A 13,613-nucleotide genomic window follows, 5' to 3' on the forward strand; every position below is an offset into this window, starting at 1 on the left:
TCCGAGGGGTATCTCGTCATCAGTGGAGGTTCCGGCTGTACTTATTTATATAATGTTTATGCCCTATCCTGTAGTTACTTCTTTAGACTCTGTAGTAAAAAAAAAAAGCAAAAAAAAAAAACTGTACAGTTTGGGTGTAGTTTAGCGGTAAACTGGAATGGACTAAGATACAACCGTTTGCAGCAAACGTGCGCCACAATTCTACCTAAAATTTAGCTGCAGAGGAAGCCAACAAATAATTACCATAGAGCAGTGATGTCTAACTTCTGGCACTCCAGCTGTGGTGAAACTACAACTCCCATCATGCTCCATTCCTTTCTGTGGAGTTCTGAGTACAGCCAAGCAAGTGTGCATTTTGGGAGTTGTCGTTTTACCACAGCTGGAGTGCCCGGAGGTCAGCCATCACAAGTATAGCGCAAGACAAAAGTGTCTATCCCTGCACCAGATTTATCATCCAGCCTGAGCCACTGAGATAAATCTGGTGGACGTCTAGACAGCCTGCCTAAGTTCACACATCCATAAAATTAGTAAATCTGCCCCAAGTGTAAAATCCTCCAAGGTGTAAAGAGTTGTGCCGAGTAGTGTTGAGCGCGAATATTCGAAAAGCGAATTTTTTTCGCGAATATCGCAACTTCGCGATTTCGCGAATATTTCGAATATAGTGCTATATATTCGTAAAAACGAATATTCGTTTTTTGTTTTTTTTTCCACAAAATTACAGTACACATATAATTGATTGTTTCCCAAAGGTCCAAAAGCTCAGATCTTACTCACATTGCCTAGAAAGTGATTGAGGCGCGAATCTTCGTAAGGCGATTTTATTAGCGCACATGCGAATATCGGCACTTGTCCCAGAACAGAGGCAAAGGGCTTTGCATTCATACATTAGTGAATTGAGTTGCGAATCTTCGTAAGGCGATTTTATTAGCGCACATGCGAATATCTACACTTGTCCCCAGAACAGAGGCAAAGGCCTGTGCATTCATATAGTATAGCACCATATTCGCGAATATTTTGAACTTCGTAAAATTCGATTTACGAATATTCGTATTTTTTATTTTAGTTTCCACCTTACAGATGACATTGATCTGTACTCTGTCAACTACTGTCATCACCCCCCACTGTATCTCGATTGATTCACAAAAGTCCAAAAGCTCAGATCTTACTCACATTGCCTAGAAAGTGATTGAGGCGCGAATCTTCGTAAGGCGATTATATTAGCGCATATGCGAATATCTACACTTGTCCCCAGAACAGAGGCAAAGGGCTTTGCATTCTTACATTAGTGATTGAATTGAGTTGCGAATCTTCGTAAGGCGATTTCATTAGCGCACATGCGAATTTTGCATCTCATAATATGTATTATGCGATGCGAAAATTCGAATTATCGCATATGCGAAATAATAACGAATTCGAATATTCGCGAATATTTTACGAATATTCTTTCGAATATTCGCGAAATTTCGCGAATTCGAATTCAACACTAGTGCCGAGTAAAGCAGGTCATACAGGTTAGATAAATGTCACAGATCCTACCAATCTTATTTGGATATGGTGACAATCATATATAAGGACAACCTAGTTTTCCACCATCATCTGCTTTCAAGTCAAACAAGATTGGGTGTGTTAGGATTCAACGTGCCCTGTGGGAGAAAGCAAACGCGAATAATTGTAGAAGTGCTGGGGGACAAATGATTGAGTGTGTTTAGGTCCATCATGCCCAATACTTTTCCCCCCCTGACATCAGGAGAGGATCGGGAGCCCCCCTCACACATTAGATACTCAGCTCACATTTATCTGGAAACCTTTTTTTGCATTCAAAATGTGGAAATGGACATCTCCAGTAAAATAGAGCACAACAGTCTTCCAGAGTCAAAACAGTCTACTGTTATTAATAAGTGTGGCTGCATGGTAATGTTTGTACATAGAAGTCTATGTAACCTTTATTTTTAGTACATTATTGTCCCATTCCCAAAATGATTTAGTGCTATAAAACCTTTAAAAATGGAGGGGATGGCGGAGTAAAAAGATTTAAAGTGCATGTTCAACGGAAAAACATGGCACCACCTGGAGTTCTCCTACAAGGAGATCCAAGGATTGAGGTGACATTTCTGGTTGTGATATTCTACAATTGTCGCCAATTACAACTGTGACTGCAAACATAGTTCTTCCTGCTCAGTGTAGTTTATGCAAAGAAACCCCAGAGGAAAACATTGATGGCCAGAAGGATGACGGCATTGACATTGCACACGTTCCTCCAGAGTGGCTTCTCTTCAATACTGGTCAACTTCCTCTGCAATTTCATCTCTTCTTCTTTGGACAATTTCACTTCAGGCTGCATGGAGATACCGCAGAACCAGTAGTACAACTTTTTCCAACAAGAATATGTTGAGGCTGTAAGAAGACAGCAGACATAATCATTACACCCAGGTCAGGAGGATGTACTGGAGCATAGAGAAACATATGGCTCACAAAGTGTCCATGGAAAGCTAGATGGAAGGGTGTCATCATCAAAAGAGATTGTTCTTTAGTATTTAATTTGTTGTAGGTATCATTGGCATCTTGGAGAATTCATAAATGCTGATCAACGTGTAACTTAGCTCAAATATCCAAGTATCCAAATGTCAATGTAACCCACCAAAGAATGGACATAGAATTCATCAAAAGATCTTGGACTTGTATGAAGATCCATGTGTCTAAAACATACTATCCAAGGGATCATTTGAGACTGGTGCCGCTGTATATTATAAGTACTAAAAAAAGAGGTTATCCAGGACAGGCCATCAATATCAGATCCATGGAAGTTTGACCCCGATGATCATGGAATGAAGGGTCTGCAGTGCTCCGATATATGCCACAGCTTGGTATATTTTATAGCAGCTATGTCTGGTATTACAGCTCAATGGTGCTCGGACCTAGTCAAGGAAATGGGACTGAGCTGTAATACTGGGCAGAGGTGCTACAAAATCTACTAAGCTGTGTCTGGTTGAACAATGGAGGGGATGCGGCACATCAATCTGATGATCGCTGGAGGAGCTATGATAATGCCTGGAAAACCTCTTTAATTAGTATTGTTATCACCAGTTCTTGTTGCCTGTTTTCTTGAGCACATTGAAAGTGACTAGCTGTTTTTGGAAAATCTGTTTATGTGAAAATATGGTAGGTACAGATGGAGTATAAAAGAGAGAGGGGATAGAGAGAGGTGGGCTGCAATAAAGGGTAATGGGCTTTTCCCACTAACAATACTTATCCTCAGGACAGGGGATTAGACTCTGACCACTGGGGATCCTGTTGTTTGGCTCTTTGTCTATCAGTTCCATAGAAGTGAATGGAGGGGAGGTTATGCATGGACATCACTGCTCCATTCATATAGGGGACTCCAAGATCTCTATTTTTGTGATCTCTAGACCCCCATGCTGTGAGCGTGAATTCCCTATTGAATTTTCACTCATGTGGAAATCGTTGCACAGTTAAATTGATATGGACATTACAGAACGCTGAGAATTGAGGTACGGTAGCTTCTGTAGCATCTGGTGGGCATCTTAAAAGTAAGCAGTTGTCAAGTGGATACTACAAAGGGGTATAATATTGGAATTTCATAATTTGTATTTGGAACTTATAAAGTATAGGCTTGTGGAATGAATAACCTGTGTACTTACCATCATTGCTTGTTTTCTGCTCCTGTACAGAACAATCGTCTTGGAGAATTTCAGTTTGTGGCATCAAATTTCCATCTGCGGTTTGAGAAAAAATAAAAAGAAAGTAACCAGGATTTAGTATCATCACCAGTCTCAGAAGTTATTGGTGCTTTGTGGAGGGTCTAAATGGAGCTCCCTAAATTCAAAGATTAAATAAAATAAAAATCTCCTTCACCTGGCTCTTTTTCAATAGGCGTAATACTTAAAGATATTGCAGCTATATCTTTTGAACTTTCCATTTCAGCTGTCAGGGTAAGAGTTGGATCTGGCCTTTTTCGAGTCCACCAAGTCATACGACCAAGCTAGGAATGATGAAAGGGTACAAAGAAGTTAACATTTTGAATAGCCCTTGACACTTTCCTAGACATGACATAGAGATGCAGGTCATTCTCTCGTGTACCTACAGGGGGTCTAGATTTGGCAGTTGTACAGAGTTCCTGGTGTCTGAAGATCCTCTGACCCATATGAACACACCAGTATATAAATGACACATGGTAGGTGTTGAACCCCATTTCTGATTTTTTTTTTACTGGGGCCCAGGCACCTTAAGTTAGACCTCAGCCTTGGTCATTCAGTGGCTTTGTATCTAGTTTCTCTTTGTGGGAGGCAGCTCAGAGGACCAGAGCATGGGCAAGGGGGGGGGGGGGGGGGGGATTGGGTCTAATAGAGGCAGTGGTATTGCAGCTGTCATTTTTCATTGCATAGAAGTCAATTTGCATTATATATGCTAAACAGAAAGAAGTGGTTATAATAAAGTGCTAGAATACAGGATCTTTAAAGGCTGTGTACACCTTCAAGGACAAATCATTTTTTTTTTATATTGTGTTTATTTTGGGCTAAAAATTCAATCACTATTTCTTAGGCTAGTTTCACACTAGCTCTAAAACAGGATGAGGCCCGAGCATTGCCAGGACCCCTTGACTATAATTGAACCCAACGGGGACCCGGCGTTTTTACAGCTTTAGGCCTCATGCACATGCAATTTGAGGTCCTCAATACACGAGCAACATCCGCGCGGCTGCCGCAGATGGATCCAGACCCATTCAACTCCGTATTTCTTCTGTGGGGTACCGTGCCTCCGTTCCACATCCCGTATATTGCGGACCCAATACAAGCACGGCTGGGAGGTGTGAGGCCTTAAAGCTGAGGTTTGGCCAGGCCAATACCAGTGCAAGCAGCATTTTCTGTCCGGCCGAATCCTGGCACTAATGTCGAAAACAGTCCAGATGCCTGCTAGGCCAATTAGAGTCAATGGGCTCCAGCAGGGAAAAGTAGTATCCAGTAAAGCTAGATACAATGAACTCTGGTAGGCTATCCTTCTACCAGAACAGCCTGCTGGATCATTTTAGCGCTAATGTGAAACCAGCCTTAAAAATGTTGAACAGTTTGTCTTTTACTGCTTTCAGTTTCACTACATCTGCAGACTGTTCCTTCTCCTTTCTAGTGAAACCTGTCAGAAAGCTGCTCTGACAGCTCAATCTGTAGCCCTTTTCTCTAGTTCCCTGACAACTCATAAACACTCCTTTAAGGTAAATTATCATTTAAGTTATTGGGTTAAAGGAGATGCTTTAGACAACACTTTACTGCATAGCCCCCAACATATTGCTGGAGAATTTACCATCACGTGACCAGTTAAATTAATACATGATGACTCTCAAATCCACCAGAGCAAAAACAGCTGCTTATTAGAGCTTCTCCGCTCTGGCTCGTAGAGGGGGCCCCTAATGGGACAAATGAACAAGGGTTGTCCTTACCTCATCGTCTGGTATGGCTTTTGTGCACAAACTGATCGCAATGCAGACGATTGATGTCAATCCGAACAGAAGAATTGCAAAATACAAGTAGTGGAAATCCTTGAGTACTGAAGGTCTTGTGTCCTCCTGACCACAATTTGGAGCTACATACACAAAATCCATGATCATTCGAATCAAGCCTACCACCAGGCCAATAAGCAAACCCCAGAACGCACCCTGTCAATAGATGCAATATATTTAGTGTTAGTATTAGATATGTGCAGCAGATACAATAGAAACTTACTAGTAGACACTTACGGGTTCATTAACCCTCTTGATAAAAATTGCCAGAATAAATATTGCAGTGACAGGCGGAGAGAGGTAGCTGGTGACAGACTGTATGTAGTCAAAGAGCTGACCATTATTTGCTGCTTGTATTATGGGGATCCACACAATGCTGATAACCACAAGTACAACAATGAAGACCCTGTGAAGGAGAAACATAGATGAAATGTTTATGAGCTTTTAGGAGAAATGTAGTATTACATAGGACAGCTCAAGTCCACCAGAATGGAAGCCACTCCTACAGATAACACATTTTGTTCCAAGCAGGAGACGCCTCTCTACTTTGTCCGTATGTTCTAAAATGGCCAGGGATTGTCTTCATGTCTGGCAGCTCTGTTTGCTTTCTGCTCCAGTTGAATTCTCTTAGTTGCTTGATCAATTGTCACGTCAACTGAATGATGTGAAGAGAAGCCAACAGGAGCAAAATCTGCATAACATCGCTTCCCTTTATGCCAGGTATTGATCAGGTTCTCAGCATGCAAGTCCTCAGTTAATATACACTTTTGATGTGTCTTTGTTACATGTCTGAAGATCTTTGTAGATTAAATTTGGTGAAGCAGACAGGCAACTTAGATAAAGTGTGACTCTGACCTTTATTATCACCTGCTCCAGCAGTGTACACACTTGTACTGTCTATACGTAGTTTGTCATTGTATGCCTAAGCAGTTGTGGAAATAATTTAACGTAAACCCATGTTCACACTTTCAGCATTTCACTGAAATTTCCGTGTTGACGGCTGCCTAAAACAGCAGATTGTGGGAGTGACGTTTGTTGATCCTCCACTGATATACTCGTAATATCGATGGCCTATCTAGACTATAGAGTTTATACTATATATATATTAAAGATGGAATGCCTCTTTATGACAGTCCTTACAAAAACAGAATGATATGTTTGGCCATCCTACTTTCTACAGGATATCTAGCAATAGGTCAACAACATTTCGGTCACGTTGCTTACCATTTTTTTTATTGTCGTAGGGGGTTCTGATAAGTCATTGGCTTTGTAAACAACTTTTTTCACACAAATAGAAGTTATACAATTTTAAAGCTCAATCTTCGCAGTACTTCATGAGCAAACTTTGGCATGATCTCATGTTCGATTCATATGTTAGGCAGGTTTGAAGACAACATGGCGGAAACTGCACCAGATTTTACTGCAAAGGAGAGCAAGGCAATGATGAGGTTCCTGCTTTTTAAAGGAATGTCTAACAAAGACTTTCCTGGTGACATGGTGCAAACATTAGGTGAAAAGTGCACTTTGTACTCCACAGTGAAAAATCGGGTTGCCAAATTTAAAACACCGATGATGAAGACCGTTCCGAGAGACTTCCAGTGGTGACCTTTCCAGAAACTAAGGATGGCCATTCTTGACATTATTCTGGTTTCTGCTTTAAAGATAGCTGAGGCTCTGAACAATTCCAGAGAAAGAGTTGGGTCCATAAATCGTTATCATGTGGACTTGAGGTAGATGTCTGCCAAGTGGGTCCTGAAAGGTTTGTCAGCAGAATGGAAAGCGTGTCCTAGTGAAAGCTTCCTGGGGGCTTCTGTAGCATTTTTGGCATGATGCTAAATGTTTTCTGTCTCAACTGGTGACAATGGATGAGACGTGAATTGTTATTTGTTCTTGAGTCAAAAGAGTAGTCAAAACAATGGAGAGATAGTGGTTTCCCACATCCAGAGAAGTACAGAGTGCATAAGTTGTCATCCAAGTTGACAGCATCTGTCTTCTGAGATAAAGATGGTATACTACTTGTGGACTACCTTCCAGGGGGTCTACTATTGCAGCTGTGTATTACACTACACTTCTGGATGAATTGACAGAGGCATTGAAGTAAAAAAAGATTGTAAAGTTGACCCAAGGTGTTGTGTTCTTGCGTGACAATTCCTTGTCCCACACAGCGGCCATTAATCAGAACAACTTGCTGACTTGGGATTTGAGGTGCTGGATTATTCTCCTTATTCACTTCATCTGGTACCCTCTGACTATCATCTATTTTATAATTTGAAGAAACAGCTCAAGGGAACAAAATTCGACCCCGTTTCTGATGCAGTTTCAGAGACAGGCCCCTGGTTTGCTTCCCAATCAAAGGATGGTTTGGAGAAGTTGCAAAATCATAGTCAGAAGTGCATGGATATCCAAGGGGACTGTGTGGATGAACTGATAATTATGAGTTCTCAATTTTTTGTGGTCAAAGCCAAGGACATATCAGAATCCCCTCATATTTACCGGAAACATGAATGCCCACACTGTACCTGCTGACAATCATAAGCTCTTTTTCCTTTGCATTCTTGCGTATACGTATCCAGATATCGAGAGTAAATAAGGTACTGGCACTATTAAAGATGGACGTGAGAGAACTCATTAGAGCTGCCATAATTACTGCTATCATTAAACCCTTTAATCCTAGAAGGAAATACAGAAAAATAAAAATAAGCTGTCATTGATTGACAAGACTGTATGATCCGACCCACTGTATCCCATAAACATTACAACAAGCATAGCACACTTAGTGACTAGATCCAATTGGAGCCATTGTATCTGGCTTTACAAGATTTATCATGTGGCTACCAAGGTATTATCCCAGGGTTGTATCTGCTTTGTATTTTAGGACACAATGCTGTAAAAAATGTCTGTATAACATTGTGTATGCCTCCAAACTCAGCATGAATCCAAAATAATAAATGTGGCACGCTCTAATAGATGCATGGAGGTATTCTGCCCCAGAGCCATTGCATCTAAAGGAGAATATCCCAATACATATGGCACCTGATGGAGCCTGTAAGGCAACAAGTAGAGAATGCGCCATATAAGCTCAGTGCCACACCACCATTTTATGCTACCTTATCCAAGGGCGGCTTATTTAATGACAGAGACTCTGACTGAAACACTAGGTCCCATTTTTTTTATAGCCCATGTGTTTTCTTAAAATGCCTGTCTAGAAGGACCTGAGCGGGACAATATTCGTGAGAAGTAGGCATGTTCCTGCTTTATGGTGGACAATGGATAGCGTTCTTCCTATAATGTGAATTATAAAAAAAGTTGTCAGTCAGTGGCAGGGGATGGGAATGTTGGGAGCTCATGAATACAAGGACTTCCAAGAGCTCCATCAGTCCAACAGAAGTAAATGGATCAACGTGTCCACTGCTGCTCCATTCAAGGAGGTGACTGAGAGACTCCATTGTCCTCAGGACCCCTGGCGGGGTCAGGTGTCAGACCACCCACAATACAACAGTTATCACCTATCTTGAGGTTAGCTGATAAATACTTTTAGTGGGAAACCCTTTTAAGAAAACAATTGGGCAAAAAAATTATGTGATCCTGCAATCAGTCGTTGCAATCAAGTCAGTTCGAATGAAGGTGATTTTATTTTTCCTCAAAAATAAGACATACCTATTTCCTATGTCCAAAGATATGATTGAGAAGACCAGTGATTTTAACACTACTGAGTTTTTCGGCTACCAAAAAGCAAAGCTCTCCTCTCAAGTGCTACAAGTGACAATATTTGAAAGTCCTTAGAATTGGTAAAATGTTTCAAATTTCCTGCAGCTAAAGTCGAAGCGTTTCTAAAGAGTTTTTGAGACGAATGAGCCACTATCTAATACATGAGCAGCTCTCACACAGAAGTTCTCCTCTCTGGTTTCAAGGGAGTCTGTCATGTCGTTATCACCAATATAACTAACAGCATTGACCCACAGAAAATTGCAAATGCATTCAAAATATACCTGTCTGTACACTGTGACACTGATTTATTATGCCTTTACTCCAGAATTCTGGCTTCAAAAAGTTACAAAATATGGCTTTTATGACTACTTGCAGTCACTTGTGCAAAAATGTTGCAACTTTTTTTTGCATTTTTACACCAGTCCGTCCAGTTTTGTAATGTGGATAGAAAAGTGGTCGTGGTTAGCTATCACTCCAGATTTATCATTGAGACTTTTTTTTTTAAGTGGCAAATAGTCACAATCTCACTCCAGGGTGGAGTAGGAAAACTGGAGTAGATTTTCTAGACAAAAGTATTAGATTTAAGAACAAGAAAAATTAATCAAACATGTGACATTTGATAAATGTGGAATAAAGTGCAACAACGCAGACTCAAGCAAAACTGACTTCAAATATTCCCCTCATGATACATTTTCCCCTGTGTCTTCATTCCATGCCCAGGAAAAGCATTTTTATTCTGCTGAAAAACAGCTCCCAAGTGCCCAGCGGGGCAGGCTTTGCTGTTCCAAATGTCCAGAGAAAACCAGGCTGAAGAGGGGAGGGTTGTTTTAGCTCCTCATATCTTGGGATTGGGAGCATTCACCCATTGCTGTATGTCCACTACAACAGAAGATATAGCTGTTAGAAATTGGGTTGGCATTAAAGGGAAGCTGTCACCAATTTTATGGTGTCCTAACTAAGGGCCATAAATAAGTGACCGATTCTCTTAGCAAAATGCCGGGTCACTTTCTTTAATTGACCCAGTCAATCTGCCAACATCCTGTATTGAAAAGCTCCAGCTGATAATGATGAGTCATGAATATTCATGAGCTCTTGACTCTTCCCGCCTACCTACTGCTGATTGACAGTTATTTTCCATATGAATCAGCAGCAGGGGGGGCAGGGGAGAGGCTATAGCTGTTAATTAAAAGCTGGACTCAAATCAAATCAGCTCATTAGCATGCGGCATGCAGCATCTTTGTATGTATATTATGAGGTAACCATCTGTCACACCAGTAAGTGAATACATCTAAGGTACTGTTTAGTAGTTAATGATTGTATATAATTAGTTAGATTATAATCAAATATCCACATGACAGGTTCCCTTTAAATGCAGCTGAAAGTGAAAGTAAAAACAGCTTTCACTGCTTTCACTCCCGACTTGATGTCTAACAGCAATATCTTCCGATTTAGTGGATATAATGCCATGATTCTGATATTGTTTGAAAGCTTAGAATGCCTTATCTCTAGTTGCTACCAATTCCAAGATATGTGCAGCTAAAACAGCCCTCCCCCCTCTTCAGCCTGGTTTGCTTTGGACACTTGGAACAGCAAAGCCTTCCCAGCTGGGCACTTGGGAGCTGTTTTTCAGCAGAATAAGGCCTCATGCACACGACCGTTGTTTCATTCCATGTCCGTTGTTCTGTTTTTCGTGATTTTCTGCGGACCCATTGACTTTCAATGGGTCCGTTGAAAACTCGGCTAATGCACCGTTTGTCATCCGCGTCTGTGATCCGTGGTTCCAGTCCGTCAAAAAAATATAACCTGTCCTATTTTTTTTGACGGAAAATGGTTCGCCGACCCATTCAAGTCAATGGGACCGTGAAAAAACGCGGAGGCACACAAGATTGTCATCCGTGTCCGTGGCTGTTTTTTTCCTATCATTTGCATGGCAAACTTGACTTGGACTTTTTTTTTACTTTCCTTTCCTCCAAAAATAAAGGAAGACACACGGAAACAAAAACTGAAACGGATCACGGAAAAACGGAACCCCATTTTGCGGAACGGAACACAACAACGGTCGTGTGCATGAGGCCTAAAAGTGCTTTTCCTGGAGATGGAATACAGACTAAATGTACAGATGGGTATGTTTGGAATGCGTTTGGAATCTTCTGTGAGGCACTGCTGTTGGTAATATTGGTTAAAATGACGTGACAGATTCCCTTTAAATAGGGCGATCCAGTGTGGTGGACCCCAAGCTATGATGATCATATGCCAATACGACATATTGACAGGGATTATTATCACTTTTGCTTCTCTTAAAGGCAAGTACCATCCAGTTATGTCTCAGACAGTTTAGATACATGAGGCCCATTATGTCTGTAGTAAGTGGGATTCCCAAAATAGATAATAAGTTGACATCTCACCAACAGGCATCAGTCTAATTACCAGCTTGGGATATGCAACATTTGAGCAGCTCACATCAATGTCACAGTATTTCCGACATTCATCAGGATGAACACAGCCGACCTCATCTGCAAAGAACATTCAGTAAAGTTGGTGAACTGGGTTACGATTTTTAGAAGCCATCATTCAGTTCCTTAGACCTTCTCAATATCACTAATTCAACAGTACCAGTCTACATTAGCACCTCAAAGGGCTGGTACGAGATTATAAAAATAGGTCTGTCCATAGGGTGTGTTTTATATTGCAGTTCATCTCTATTTACTTGCATAAGGATGAGCTGCAACACTAGATACAGACCGTGGGCAAGAGTAACGTTGCTAGACTATTCTTTGCAACTCGACCATTCTTTCTCATGTCCTGCAACGCCTTTATCGAAACAGAAATGTAAAATATCTTGCATAATGATCTTCTTATATCTAAACATGTAATCATGACAAGGGAACATCATATACATCTAGAAGAAAGGAAGTTTCACCATCAACATAGAAGAGGGTTCTTCACTGTAGGAGCAGTGAGGCTATGGAGCTCTCTGCCAGATGAGACTGTGATGGTGAACTTAGTTAAAGAGTTCAAGAGGGGCCTGGATGTCTTTCTTGAAAGTAGTATTCTGACATGTTATACTCACTAGGTTTATGGGGATGGGACATTGACCTAGGGATCAAGTCTGACTGACAGATTTGGAGTCAGGAAGGAATATTTCAACTAATATTGAGCAACTGAAGACATCCTCTGGCTCATACCAGTAGGGTTCTAGGATGGACTAGGTGGACCTGTGTCTTTTTTCTACCTTGTCAACTATGTACCTGTATGATTATAAGATCTATTGTATTTTACCTGGATATAATGCTCTGCTGATCATTCCAGGCAGTACCACAAAGAACATGGGCAGGATTTTCAAGTAGCCCCCAACAATAGAGCCCCCTTTGGCATGGGATAGGTTCTTGGCCGACAGAGACCTCTGCACAATTACCTGGAATACATTTTCATCGACATTAATGGATCCGTCCTGTAATTTGTGTGTTCAGGGTTATGCCAAATTCTGGTTGTCCATTTCAAAAGTAGCACTTCATCTTTAATGGGAGTCTGACAGCACTACATAGGGGCCGGGGAGAATGGTACAATCATACCTTTTGAGGAGGTTTTATTATCAGAACTAGTGTGAATATGAGATTTTATTCTGCCGGGTTCTGCACCTAAAGACCACTGGAGGCAGATATACATTGGAGTGCTCTCTGCTTTCAGCATTCATCTATTTCACAGCCTCTGCCCTCTGTTTTGAGTGACAGCTGTAGCATCCAACCAGGAGGCCCCTACAGCTATCACTCAGAGAAGTTGGGAGGGTCTGTTCAGTAGCTGAATGCAGATAGAGTTTCACTGTGAAGTGCTTTCTCCTAAGCACTTGCAGGTGCAGAATAAAACTTCATATTCACACTACTTCTGATGAGAAAAGCTCCACAAAAGGTATGTTTGTCCTGCTCTCCTCAGCACCTACCTAGTGCTGTCAGCAGTTTATCATAGTCAAAACTGTTGACAGACTCCCCATTAATCTCATAAAGATATCCACCCTATAGCACTAAGTTAACCCCTTCCATTACAGTATTTTATTTTTGAATGGTAGATTAATATCAGTAAAAAATTATTAAACGTGTTATCTGGGAATTTGATATTAGTGACCTATCCTCAAGATAGTTCATCAATATCAGATCGGCGGGGGTTAGAGACCACCATTGATCAGCTATTCGAAGAGGCTCTAAATTTCTGGAGATGGAACATTGATTCAGGGATTCATTCAGATTGGCAAATTTGGAGTTGGGAAGGAATTTTTCTCCTTTAATATGGCGCAGTTGGCATCTACCTTATATAGTATTTTTGTTTTATCTTCTTCTGAATCAAGGTTGTAGGATTATAGGTTGGCCTTGATGAATGTGTAAAGACACCTTACCAACTA

At 41.0% G+C, this 13,613-nt stretch overlaps 1 protein-coding gene across 3 annotated transcripts in view; it reads right to left on the minus strand.

Annotated features, from left to right (window-relative positions):
* Positions 1-1,912: 1,912 nt before the first annotated feature.
* The window catches only part of LOC122943879 (sodium/glucose cotransporter 4-like), a 43,857-nt gene continuing 32,156 nt past the window's right edge, over positions 1,913-13,613 (minus strand). For all 3 annotated transcript variants that reach the window (XM_044301966.1, XM_044301965.1, XM_044301967.1), the window contains 8 exons: positions 12,500-12,635; positions 11,626-11,733; positions 8,032-8,182; positions 5,750-5,918; positions 5,453-5,668; positions 3,874-4,000; positions 3,660-3,734; positions 1,913-2,394 (listed from right to left, as the gene is read on the minus strand). In XM_044301966.1, the coding sequence (XP_044157901.1) occupies positions 2,186-2,394; positions 3,660-3,734; positions 3,874-4,000; positions 5,453-5,668; positions 5,750-5,918; positions 8,032-8,182; positions 11,626-11,733; positions 12,500-12,635 (1,191 nt within the window). In that variant the 3' untranslated portion in view covers positions 1,913-2,185. The remainder of the gene's footprint in view (positions 2,395-3,659; positions 3,735-3,873; positions 4,001-5,452; positions 5,669-5,749; positions 5,919-8,031; positions 8,183-11,625; positions 11,734-12,499; positions 12,636-13,613) is intronic.

The sequence above is a fragment of the Bufo gargarizans genome, chromosome 7 (genome assembly GCF_014858855.1).
Source record: "Bufo gargarizans isolate SCDJY-AF-19 chromosome 7, ASM1485885v1, whole genome shotgun sequence".
In the NCBI taxonomy this organism is placed as follows: domain Eukaryota; kingdom Metazoa; phylum Chordata; class Amphibia; order Anura; family Bufonidae; genus Bufo; species Bufo gargarizans.